Genomic DNA, 13,994 nt, shown 5'->3' with positions numbered 1-13,994 from the left:
CTGACGTTGAAGACAATATCTCCTCGCCGGGGGGGAAATACCGGGAAACGAGGGAAACCCGGTGGGTGTGAAGGCAAATCCAGGTCGTAGTCCTCGTCTTCGGTGTTTATAACTTCGGTGGGAACGGAGCCGGTGCTCGAGTTGGTGCTGGAAGCCTGGCCGTCCTGTAGTTCTCGGACTGTCACCATGTTGACGTAGTGACGACCGTTTCTCTTTGGGGACCAACCCGCTTCGCTGAAAACGGATTGGATGTGCCGTGAGTAGAAAAAGGCCGAGTTGTTCAGGCCGCAAGGATGGTCTCCCTTCTTGAGCTTGACAGACCGTCCTGAGGGAGTTGAGGTTATCGTCAGAGACGTTCCCAGCCGTTCGTGTGTGATGACACGAGTTGGCCGACGGGATTTGAAAAAATCCGTTGGAGCAGCTTGATCAGGCTGGCGCAAGATTCCGTCCACTAGTTGGGAGGCTTCGAGTAGCCTGGAATCAGCGTGGTCGAGCGCTTGGAGAAGGTCCGAGCAGTCGATCTTCTTTCCCTTGTAGAGCGGGAACGGTGGTCGGGCGCTCGGTGCAGCCACGTGAGTGGTCGGAGACGACGTGATCTCAGATTGGATCTGAGTTTCTTTCGAAACCGTGGTCGTGAGGCCGCCGCTGCACGTCGTCCATGTGATCTGTCCGACGGTGAACGTGAGGCCTTCAGGCACGGTCGCGGAAGCTGGGATCGTGACCATCTTGTTCGCTGGAGAAGTTGCACGCACACCCCCTACCTGGCGCGCCACTGTCGACGAAAGCTAGTCGGCAGTCTACCTTGGGGTATACCCACGGTAGTAGTTTATCGGTAGACGGTGCGCAAACTACGAACTCGATGGTGGCGCAAGACACGGACAAGCTTTTTATCCAGGTTCGGCCGCCGAGTTGGCGTAATACCTACGTCCTGCGTCTGGTTGTATTGATTTGTGTTGAGAGAATATGATGTCCTAGGGGGGTCCCTTGCCTCTCCTTATATAGTTCGGAGGGCAGGGTTACAGATCTGGGAACTAATCCTAGTCGGTTACAATTGCAATAGACAGTTCATTATCAATTCCTATTCTAACCGACTAGAATCCTGCTTGATCTCCACGTCTTGTTTACTTGCGCGAAACTCCGAGCTGTCAGATCAAACCTTGAGCTTGTCTCGTAGTGGGCCAAGCCTCCTGGCCCAAGTCTAGCCGTAAGGGTATAGGGGTTTATACCCCCCACATCATTAATGTCATTTACTTTACATGCATGTGTCCAATGAATGCAAACCCTAAGGACATGACTAGCTTTACTTACTATTTCTTGTTTACCTGGGGTTATGTATATGGGTAGTCTAGGCTATACTAGGTTTGCTTAGCAGCTCTACTCATCTTATACACATGTTTAAACAAGAATTACTCTCTACTTAACTTGATGCTTAAACTGTGCTGAACCTTTGGTCACTGCGGTGATGGCGATGTTGGATGCTTACGAGCATCGTGATGATGGTGGTGACAGGGGGAGCGGGTACCGTTGGTGGTCCGGTTTGCCGGGCGTACCCGTCTCTGCTCTCCGTAAGGACTTAGTCAGGGAGCGGCCCCCTGGGACTTACAGTGCAGCTCTAAGCTATATGGCTCTGGCTTGACTAATTAGCAGGACCTCCACTAGTAGGGTGTTACTTTCCGGGTAGGCGTGAGGAAGTAACTTGGGTAATGAATATTAAGTTGTCGGTTGATCGGTACGCCATGGCTATGGGTATCGACTGCCGAGCGCCCCGGCCAAAACTTACGAGTGGCATCCTATTAGTTGGACCCTGTGAAAGGTCTCGTAGTGAGACCCTGCCTGCTCACCTTGGAAGTGTTTTGGGGAGTCGCGACCCCGGGCAAATGGGAATCACGACTTGGAGTGAACGTGCACACCTCTGCAGAGTGTAAAACTGATATATCAGCCGTGCTCACGGTCACGAGCGGCCCAGACCCTCACTTGATGAGCAAATTGGATTCACTGGATACTTGGAGATGGATCTTGACGAGGTTGCTACCTCGTGTTTTTGGCGGAATGGTTATTCCGTGTTGGCAGGATTGCTATCCTGTGTTAATAATTGGGGTTAATCCCTGGATTACTATAATAATTAGGATAGTCTTTTAAAAGATGCTAATTACTACTTACACTAATTAAGGGTTGGGTTTATGCTACTCATAACTAGTAATAGGTTGTTCTAATAATAGTCATAATTAAAAGTGATCAACTAAAATGCTACCGCAGTCAAACCAAGTCAGCTTTACTTTGTTTTAAGCCTTGCATGTCATTACTTTCCGTCTATGCTTGCTGAGTTCGACATGAGCTCACCCTTGCTATAATCATTGAAGGTTGCTCGGACGATCAGGAGTACATTTGCGATTTCCCTGAGGACTACCCTGAGTCTCCTGGTTGTTAGGCTCGTGTGGTTCTGCCGTCGACCTTCCTGTGGCAAGGTGGACCTGCTGCGTCGACGTCTAGTTTCCCTTTTATTTATGGAACAATTTAGCTTATGTTTCCCCTTCGCACTTTGATAAACTTTTGGCTTGTAATAATGGTACATTTACTCTCATTTATGTAATTCGTTTGAACACTGTGTTTTGTACCATTGATGATGTCGGTCCATGTGTGTGAATTTGAGATCCTGGTGCACATGTGATTTGACACCCGAATGCTCTTTTACATCCGGGTGTGACAATCACCTGGCTGCCTCTCTGGATTGTAATCCTATTTCCAGTTAATGAAATGCACTCTTTTTTCTTTTTACAAAAAAGGGGAAAAAAGAGATTTCATTCTCCCTTCTGTGGAGCCAGACTGGTGCAGGAATCTTGTATGAGGAGTCTGCATACATTCAAACAACCTTTCGTTGTATTCCACGGGCTAAGGTGACCCATATATGCCCAACCAAATACACCCCTAGTGTTCTTGTAGGAGCATGTCTTGTGCACTGTAGCATTGAACCACACGGAAGAAAGATGATGAAAGGTTCAAATACTCATGGACCATAGACTCGGAACAACATGGATGCACCACTTCCAACCTTGTGTTTTTTCATGTTGTTGTACTAGTGTTTATTTTGGAGAAATCCCTCGAGCTTGATTTTGTCCAACCCTAGCCACACTTGATTTTGGAGAAATGACACTTTGTTTTGGAGAAACCCCTAGTCACATTATAATTTATTTACCACTTACAGCTAACATAAAATATTTGTGAACTTTAAAATTTTAAATCCAGGAATGCAGCAGGTAAAACACTAGTAACCATATTTGTATGCTTGCATTTACCGAAGGATAATGGCCCAACTTTTTTTTAAACTAGCAAATGGCCCAACTTTATTAAAAGAGTTAATTGTTTTTTTGCATCAAATATATATATTTTGAAGACATTAATTCTATTTTATCGCCTTATATGTATTAATATTGTCCATCTTTTGCAGGTGCGGAGTATGAAATTGAGCAAAGATGTGAGGAACCAACTATGCCAGATTATTAAAAAATTGTAAAAGGTCAATTCTCTAGCTTTTATTTATCTTCAACCCTTAAATCAATGATAAAGCAGATCCCTTCCTTCATTAAAAAAAAGCAGATCCCTTCCAAAGATCAGTGATAGAGTAGTGCAAGCAGTGACACTAGTGTGTCAGCTAGCAAGTTCATTTTCATCCCACTTGTTGCATTGAAATCTGAATTAGTCCAATTAAATGAGTTTGGGTCCCACTTATCCAGACGAAGCGAAACTTGCATGCCTAGTTTTGAAACTGTTTCAAGCTTCGTCTTCATAAAGTCACTCCTAATGCAAGACTCTATTACAGAGTCCAAAACAATTAACTACATATTTTTATGTATTTTGCTGATGTGACACCGTATTTATTGAAGAAAGAGGTAGAAAAAATAAGACTCCAAGTCCACATTGTTCGAGGTATTAAATAACTTTAGACTCCATGATAGAGTCTGCATTGTGAGTGCCCTAAGCTAATTTGTAGTTTCAGTTTTGATAGGATTGCATAAAAACACTTCTTCACGTGCCTGGACTATGAATAGGCTTTAAATACCCTATTAATTAATATCACTGTTGTTGCCATCTATATATTTGATGGTTCATATTGGGTTTCAATTCTAGTGTACCCATACTTACTTTCAAGGATTAATATGGTGTTTGGTGTGAGAATGGGGGTCATTCATCGTCCTCTCACTCCTTACATTTTTGTTTGGTTGGTGGAATTTAATGAATTAATCCATCACAACTTCATCCCCTAGAAGCTAATAATTAGTGTAAGCACGAAGAATAGGGGTCATCCTACCAAATTCATAGGTTGCCGTACAAGGTTTTGTTGTTCTAATAATAGTATTAGTAGTAGTTCCTATCTTGTTTTATAAGGATTATTACCTAAAAGATGTGCTTCTAATTAAACTGCCATTTAGGTTGCATAGGTGCCCTCTGTTGGTCAATTAGAGTTAGGAAAATGTAGGTTTTGTTAATTTGTCTTGATCCTAATACCAGGAAAACAAAAATATCGTATAATGGAAATACTAAGGAGATGTACAAGTGATTACTCAGGATAATAAACTAATACTGATGATTAGTCCTTATATGCTGCTGGCTTATTAAAGCTTCCGGCTCTGTTACTGGGAGAAGGGGGGAGAAGAGCCACTGATTCCCTAGGTGCAAAGTATACATTACATTTTTTTTTGTTTTTGCCTCTAAATGTGCTCAGAGCTTTGCAGTGTTCGATTATGGATTCCAGAACCGGAAGTACCTTTCCTGACGAAGCAGACAAAGGCTCCATGATGCGTTGTAAAAAAAAAATGATTCGTCGCAAAAAAAAGGCTACTATAATAAATCGGGCTGGGTCCAACCTCTGTTTTAAATAGCGCGCTATACCGAACGCTATAGCGCTATTTAGCGTTTCTAGAAGAGAACTGCTAAGTTATGAAGATTTTAACTCTAAATGATTGTTTCCGCTATTAGCAGCTAATAGCGGGCTAATTTCGCTAAATTGGGTTAGTTTAGCGCCGCTACTTGGCTTTGGGCTTCATTTCCATCGGCCCAACTAACTTGGAGGCCCAAATAGTAGGGATATGTTTCTATGTGATATATGTTATTATTGATGTATCATGTATGAACTACGAACTTTGATATAATGTGTTAGTAAGACTTTGAAATATCTATCTCTATTGGTATTCATAATGTTTTCATCTTTATTATGTGTAAAATTATATGACGTTTGACATGTTTTTTGCTCAGCCGCTAAATGACTTAGCCCGCTATTAACGCGCTATAGCTTTTCTGAGTCTTTTAGAGAGGCGACGCTAAAAGGCTTAGCCCGCTATTTAAAACATTGGGTCCAACAACATCATTCCTACAGTTGGGCCATCAAAACTACCCGGCCCAATCGTACCTCTGACCTATAACCCTAGTCCAGCTGACGATTCAGAACCAGAAGCGACCCAGCCAGCCACCCATCAGCGTGCGCGAGGCGTTCGGAGCATCCCGTGGAAGACCGGCCGGCGACGAGGGGGAAAACATGGGGAAGGTGCCGGTGCGGATGAAGGCGGTGGTGTACGCGCTGTCGCCGTTCCAGCAGAAGGTGATGCCGGGGCTGTGGAAGGACATCACCACCAAGATCCACCACAAGGTCACGGAGAACTGGATCTCCGCCACGCTCCTCGTCACCCCAGTCGTCGGCACCTACCAGTAAGCCCCCGCGCCCCTTGTGTTCTCGCTCGCTAGGCTGCGTTTCGTCCACCTCACACAGATCCAGTCGGATGGATTGGGTGCTGCTCCGGCTGGCCGGGAATCCAATTAGGGTTCGGTCGATTGCTCCTGTATTAGATTTTTTTTCCCCTTAGAGATGCGATGGTGGCCCGGATCCTCTGATTTGCTCAGATTTTGGTAGTTCTAACGCGGATTTCTGCTTTTGGTGGTTTCGTTGAGGATGACTAGTACGGTGTACAATGGATTTGTGCCATTTGTTGTCTGTATGTATTCTGTAATGCATTGACCTGCCCCTAGGTTCGATTGTGGAAATTGGAACTAGACACGGGTCATGTTTTGCTTCCTTTATGTTAGCTCCTGTGGCACATAGATGTGCATCTTGATGATTTCTTCTCCATGGTTTTATGTCAAGTTTGGTTAGGTAGCTCTTGATGCGAGCGAGGGGAGAGTATGCGCAGATGAAACATGCTGCCTAAGTGTCCTGTAATATGCTATTTGGTTGATGTATGCTTCCATTTCTATTTACCATCATGACAACATTCAGTTGATTAGTGTTGCCAAACCAAATGTGTAATGCGTTCAGGTATTGCTTAGGATTGTTTTATCTTGAAGCCTTGAACGTTCAAACTAGTTGAAGCTTTTGCATGGGTTTGATCTAATAATAAGCTAATTGCTTTTTGGACTGAACTTTCAAAGACTAACATAAAAGAGTTATACTAGGTGTGCAGTTGCCAAGTTTTGCATGTAATTTGCATGCTAATATTCAGTCTCTACGGTTGTATAGTAGCTTGAAATCTGTTTAGGAGTTTAGCCTCTTCTATTGATTGATCATGTACAAATCTAATGTCCTTTTGATCCTGAACTACTGTGTACTCATGAACACTATTGTTAAATCGCAAAACATTTGTCTTCAGGGGCAATAAGGCCATTTATAGAGAATCCATGATTGCCCATCTTAGGGGTTGTGACCTTGTCCTCATAGGAATCTTAATACTTTGTTTTTGGTTAAAGTATTGATGGGGCAGGTGTATTCTGTTTGATTATTCTTAAGCTTTTCCAAGGTATGCAAGTTAGGGCAAACAGTTAGACATAATTCAGTTTAATTAAGAATTAGTCCCAATATGCTTTTTGTAAGATAAAACTATTGTAGATGCTCTTACACTCAATATTCTCCTTGAAGATAATTAAGAACTAGTCCCAATATGCTTTCATAACTCACAATATTCTCCTTGAAGGTAAGTGAAATGTGTGATTGGGTTCAGATACGAGTTCAGAAACCCTTTTTATGTTTTCGGGTTACATGTGAGCTTGTGAATCTGGTGACATTGTGTAAATCTCATGTCATGTCTGACGGCAATGCATGTGTAGGCTTTGTTTGTTTCGTGACCCACACTACAATCATCCACATATGTTGTAAATTAGTCAAAATACTGATCTGATGGTCATTAGGATAATCTCACACCAATTCAGAAAGTTGAAGCATACTTTCCTTTGAAATAGGTATCTCAAAGCTGTATTCAATATCTGTTTTTATGCTGTTCTATTTGGTTGCTCAAATAAAAAAAATACTACAGTTCTAAAAAATGCAGAATGATTGAATTTCCTTTTGTCGTAGGGACAGAAAATTGTTAACAACTGATCTTCCTTGTTAGATTAGCAGGTTGCAGAATTCACATAATTGACGTGCACGATTATGATCTGTCTCAATGTGTCTGCAGATACGCCATGTGGTACAAAGAGCAGGAGAAGCTGTCCCACAGATACTAAATGCGATGCTCTCCAAGTTGACTGTGACAGCAGTTGGAGTTTTCATGATGGGTTCTGTAATCCTTCAATGATGATTTAACATTTGTTGGATCAATTTTAGTTCAATGCCTTTTTCATATTTCCAATGCATATACGGTATCTGTGCCTGGCATACTTATTTTGAGGCTTGCTAAATATGTACCTTTTGTCTTTGAAGTTGTTAAATAAAGCAAATTAACTAGCAGCTTCTCTCTTGTTTTTTGTTTAATAATGGGTAACTGGGTTTGTTTGTCAGTTGGTTCATTTTTTCCGTCAATGAGATCAGCGATCAATGTCATTTAACCTTTTATTTGGTTTACAATATAGCTGGTTGTATTCTGGATTGTCGATGGTTTTGTCATAGTGAGGAAACCCGTGATCTTAAACCTGAGGAGAAGATTGGTTTAATCGTTATTGTACTAAACATATTGTTGGGGCTGTAAATTCAATAGTTCCTTTTTTTTTACATATCCAGTTCTTAATGTGGTAGCCGCAATCAGTTTTTATCATATGTTTTTGCATGCTGATGAGCGTAGAAAAGTATTGGATTTCTAATAACAAGGCATGGATGTTAGGAGACCTGAAATATGCCTGCAAACAGTAAAAAATTGAGGTGGCTGTGCACTTGTGTGATGTGTTTATTTATGTGACAATAAGCAGTAATGCTTATCTGACCTGCTCTTGTGGGGTGGTTCTTTGCTATGGACGACAATCGCAGTGTTCTGTAGTTACATTCCTTACATTGCGAAGGTCCGTTGCTAGTTTCTTTAGTTACATTCCAAAGGTCCGTTGCTATGTCCTCGCTTTTAGCTTTCTGAATCACAACAGTGTTTTCTGTATATAAGAGGCCAGTGCTTTCTATATATAAGAGCATTGGCAACCTGGCAATCTGGCATGTTTTGCACATAGTTGTTACAACATGACACAGGCCGTTGGTCCTGTGCATGCAATTCAGTGTTCTGTAGTCGACACTTCGGCAACCTATTCTGTCGTTCCTGTGTTGAAAGACCTTACTGTTAGCAACATCGGCTCTTTCTCTTCTTTTTTTCTGTTCTTTTTTTTTGGGGGGGGGGGGGGGGATATAAGCAACATCGGCTCATTCATTTGTTCATTTGTCATGGTGTTTCTCTTGTGTGTGAAAAAAAATATTGGCCTTGTTTGGATGTAGTCGGATTTACATCAATCCACATGTGTTGAGGTGGATTCGAGTAGAATTTGAACTAAATTTCACTCCAATCCACACCCACACACATGGATTGAAGTGAATCTGACAACATCCAAACAAAGCCTACTTCTATGTAACTGTGTTGGAAAACCTTATTATCAATGACCCAGTCTAAAGTTAAGCCAAAGTTAAGCCTCCTGAGCCAGATAGAATGCATGATATGTGAAACATGTCCAGCCTCTCCGGCGGCTGGTGCAGGCGTTCAGCATGAAGTTCCGCCTCACTAGGCGCACGCTGGAGCCGCTCCACCTCCGTCGCCGGTATCCGCTCCAGCACCTCCCTCAGCCTGGGGATGTCAGCGACCGGCACCTCCCTCCCACCGCAGCACGTCGGCGAAGGGCAGCACGTACCCGTCGGACAGTAGGGCGTGGATGCCCTCCACCACGCGCGGGCTCGCCACCTCGAACCCGCTCGGGCACAGAAGCGCGCGCGCCTGTCCGTGGCTGCTCTCACGTCCTGCCCTGGGCCTGGCCGGAAGCCCTCCGAGGTGTTGGCGTTGCGCAACCACGCGTCAGGGCCCTATGCATGCATCCAGCACATGCAGAAGGTCAGTAAAATCATTACTAAAATGTTCGATCCAGCAAGATTTCGTAGCGGCCACACCACACTGACCCAGTTGTGGCAGGAGAGCATAAAGTGGTCGGCGTACACCACTGCCTTCGTCCGCACCAGCGTCTTCCACCTCGGGACGGGATGCTCCGATCGCCTCACGCATGGCGAATTGGCGATGGGTGGCTGGGTGGGTTGCTTGGATCGTTCGCTCCGCGGAACAGCTGGGCTATATTTCGCATTTCGGTATATAGGTTAGAGGTTCCGTTGGGCCGGGCGAGTTTTGATGGCCCAACTGCAAGGAATGGTGTTCACATGTTGGACCTTGTAGTGTGCCTTCGTTTGCTTCGTTCAATTTACAGATTTACCGGGAAGGGGAAACTATGCTTCCACTTTCAAGAATTGGTGTGAACTATCCTAATGATAAATCATCAGTATTGTGACTACTTTATAACGGTCAAAGTAGGAAACAAACAAGCCAACACCTTTGTATTGCTGTCAGAATTGACATGAGATTTTACACTACTATAAAGATCACTGTTACACCCAGTGGCGAAGCTATGTTATAGCTTGTGGGTGCAAATGCACCCACAAGAATTTAAAAAAACACTACTAAAATTAAATTTTCACCATAGTTGTTGCTTATATTTTTACATCTACAAGAAAAATGCACCACCCTCTAAATTGCTCTAGCTTCGCCACTGGTTTACACCAGATTGACAAGCTCACGTGTGTACAACCCAAACACAGAAAGAGGGTTTCTGAACCCACATCTGAGCCCAATCACGCATTGCACTTATCTTCAAGGAGAATATTGAGAGTTACAAGGACATATTGGGACTAGTTCTTAATGAAACTGAATTATGTCAGTTGTTTTCCCTACTTCCATACCTTGGAAAGGCTTAGGAATAATCCAACAGAATAAACACCTGCCCATCAATACTTTACCCAAAGAGCAAAGTATTATTATTCCCACGAACACAAAGGTTGCAAACCCTAAGATGGAATCTGGATTCTCTATAAGTGGCCTTATTGCCCATAAACACAAATGTTATGTGACTTAACAAGAGCACTTACAGGTAAACATTATGGCAGGCTCAAAAGGACATTTAGATTTGTTCATGATCAATCAGATAGAAAAGGCTAAACTACTAATTAAGCGCATTTCGAGCTACTACAAGACCCCGTAGAACTGAATATCAGGACCCTAATTACATGCAAAATTTTAAAACTGCACAACTGACAACAATGCCCTTTTAAGTAAGTCTTCGAAAGTTCAGTCCAGAAAGCATAATAGATTAATTAAATCACCATGAAAACTGCAGTATAGCTAGCAAAACCCAATAGCTAGGCAACATATCCTATGTACTAGGAACGATATGATAGCCTATCGAACGAGGTACGCGAACCTACAGACAAAACGAAGTCGTACGCGGACCGCACTAGTATACTACTACCTCCATCTAAAAAAAATCTTAAATTTGATTAAAATTATAAAAAAAATTACAAAAATTTATGACATCAAATAAATATACTATAAAAATATAATTAATGAAGAATCTAATAATACTTAATTGGTATTATAAATATTATTATTTTATTATATAAATTTAGTTAAATTTTAGATACTTTGACTCTCGAAAATTCTTAAAATAAATTATAATTTGGGATGGAGAAAACTAAGAAAGGCAAAGGCCGGCCCCAACCTAGCTAACCTCGTACAGTGACCGGAAACACCCCCATTCTTTTGCGCCAGGCCTCATCGCTCACATGCATGTCGGCACTACGGCACGTCCAATCCGGTGTGGATTCACACCATGCTGCTCATGCACGCTTAGCTTGTTGTACGAAGGAACAGTGATCTGAGTGCCGCGTGAGTTGGACCATATATAGGAGTATATGCACTCCTCTATATGCCGCACCATACGACACGACACGACACGACCGACGGAAGAAATTCGCGTCCAAGATTCCCGCGTCACGCAGCAACAACAACGACAAACCTCAAAGCAGAAGACCAGAGACCAGAGAGACTGATCGAGTGAGCCGGGAGAAGAAGATCGATGGAAAGAAGGAAACAAAAGCAGGCGAAAGCTATTGGGCCAACAATCTCGATCGTGCCTCTTGCTGCCCCTCCTTTTCCTTTCTTCCGTCTCCCCCGACTCGATCCCAACTGGTGGAAGCCATGATGGCGCAGGGGGATCAAGCCACGCGCGCCGCGGCCGGAGCACTCTTCCTGGCCGGCCGGCCTTTCCGCCGGGCGACGGCGACAGCGTTCGGCCGGCTCAGATAGGCATAGGCATCATGCTCTCACCTAGCTTAGCTGCATATGCGGTCAGCCGGCCGGCATGATTCTTCGCCCCTCTCAGTCTCAGCTGCTTTTTATCATCGATCGATCGCCTGGTCCGGGCCACCAGCCGGGCTATCTCAATCTCTAGGTACCTCTAGCTTCGTTCTCGCCGTCGATTTTTTTCTCTCCCCGGCCCTGCCTTTTCCTTTGTGATCATGGCGTTGCTCGACCAGATGGGTCCATTATCCATGGAGAAGGCAAAAGCAGGCAAGGCGAGAGGCGAGCCCTCGATCGGTGTCGCTGTAACGTACTCGCGCGACGCTGGTAGTCAATCGGGTGGTGCTGGAAAAGTTTCCGGTAAAGCGCCACTACGCGGCGTAGTACACACAGACGTCGTAGCGCACCATGCATATGCATTGTCTCCGACTCCGATCCGGCCGCATGCGTGCTCGAGCTCGCGATCCCATGGATAGATCACAGACACAGATGGATCGATGGGATAGCGTCGCAGTCGCAGATCGTGATCGAGTTTTGTGTGTGGGTGATGGTGCGTGCATGCGCGTTAGTGGGGAAACCCGTGGCTGTGCGAGAATTTGCATTGCTTAGAGACTGGGATGCACTCGAGCCTGTCTCCTGTCCGCTCAGTGGTGCATGCTCACGTATGCATATATGCGCAAATACCATAGGCTGGGGGGGGCTCCGCGTGCAGATCCAACACCATAACATCTTTTGTTTCTTTCTAGTTATATACATATATATATAGTTCCTAGCGAACGCGCAAATAAAGCTTTAATTTGCTCCAGTAACTAAAAAGACAGTCGTCGCGGTCGCGAGCCGAGCCGGGCAGCCGGGCGGGTCAAGTGGTGGAACGAACGGCGGCACGCAACCGCGCGGCGCGTGCAGCGAGCGAGGACGGACGCCGAGTGCATACGTAACAGTTCTGACCGGCTTTTGGTCCAAAACGAGGATGATGTAGCCACGCATGCATGCATCGATCCATCGTCGTCAATCGGCTAGTTTTGTCGTCTTCATGTGACCGAAAGACAAAAACTGACACGGACCCAGCTGACTCCGTATATGCACTGCCAAATACTACTGTACTACACTTTTATTTAACGTGTGTGTGTGTGTGTGTGTGTGTGTGTGTGTGACGCAGGCGTGTCCGGCCGGACATGCACACCGACTAGAACTAGACGATGGCGAGCCTTGGCTGTGTCGAGCGTGCCCGTCCAAAGCCGGAACTGCGCCGGGGTCACGGAGACCGTGACGTGACAAACAGACCCGCGAGAAGGACCCAACATAGGCCGGTTCACGTCATGGGTCCGAACGAATCCAACGAGAGCTGGAGCATGCCCGGGAATTGTAGCCGTTTATTACCCCTTGCCTTTATCAGCATGCTGGCACGTTACATCTTGGTATTGTTACTTGTTTAATTTATTTATTCATTGACTGATCGATGATGGCACAAAAAATTGTAATAATGATTGTATCATTTATACTAATAAAATACTCCTTATCTATGAACGAGACTCCCCACATCGTATCTAGACACACTGTCTAAAATGGGGACTTCTCGTGTAGGATTTGAATTGTGTTGGGATTTGAATTTGAACCTTGGTATATATGATGTTGAATTTTACAAAAGAAATACGTGGATGGTAAGAATGTGATACGAATGAATTATAAAAACGATAAAATGCGGTGGGATGGATTAATAACGGATGAAAAATAAAAGAGGTAGATCTCATAGATTAAATACGAAGATAACGAGACTAAGACTTTCGTAAGAGTTAGTGTATTCGCAACTTGTATTTTCCACAATGGGGTGGGCGCACACCCCTTATCTCACCGTTTATTTTGTTCTGTGATTCATGCAGGTAAAAAAAAGTACTCTCACACGGATTTTAAAACACTAGGGCACGAACTTTGGAACACTCTATCACGAATCTTAATGCAAAATGGACGCTGAGAGATAAGGGGATGCCCACCCCGCTGTGGTTTGTATTTACCGACGGATTCGCAACTATTGCACCAAAACGTCAACAAATTAGGCATTCCTACCGACATGAATATCATTGCTGGAATACCATGAATCTGCCAATCATCCCGTTGTGGATCAGAGAACACGATGATTATCCATTCATGACCGTATTAGCGGTGAACAGTAGAGAGACCATAATTAGAGGTTGGAGGGGGAGGGAATCGATCATGCATCATCATCACAAAGCCATAGCCACCACATGTGCCTTCTTGATCCAAAGATGACGACCATGGTCGCACGTGCGTACTGGGTACCGCTGCCGAGCTGTTGGGTAGCGGCAACTATCATTAGGGTGCGTACTTTAAGCTCCTTTTAATTGCCCTAGCTTGTTGTCACACACCCCATCCTGTACCTGTAGGTGTAGGTACGTACGTACTTCGTAC

At 44.3% G+C, this 13,994-nt stretch overlaps 1 protein-coding gene across 1 annotated transcript; it reads left to right on the top strand.

The window, feature by feature from the left end:
* LOC8060490 (cytochrome b-c1 complex subunit 8) lies at positions 5,414-7,721 on the top strand. The gene is made up of 2 exons (XM_002466436.2): positions 5,414-5,700; positions 7,440-7,721. The coding sequence occupies exons 1-2, from the start codon at positions 5,531-5,533 to the stop codon at positions 7,486-7,488; spliced, it is 219 nt and encodes a 72-aa protein (XP_002466481.1). The 5' UTR covers positions 5,414-5,530; the 3' UTR covers positions 7,489-7,721.

This window comes from Sorghum bicolor, chromosome 1 (genome assembly GCF_000003195.3).
Source record: "Sorghum bicolor cultivar BTx623 chromosome 1, Sorghum_bicolor_NCBIv3, whole genome shotgun sequence".
Taxonomy (NCBI): domain Eukaryota; kingdom Viridiplantae; phylum Streptophyta; class Magnoliopsida; order Poales; family Poaceae; genus Sorghum; species Sorghum bicolor.
Note: the sequence above shows the minus strand (reverse complement) of the source record. Positions and strands in the feature narration are given on the sequence as shown.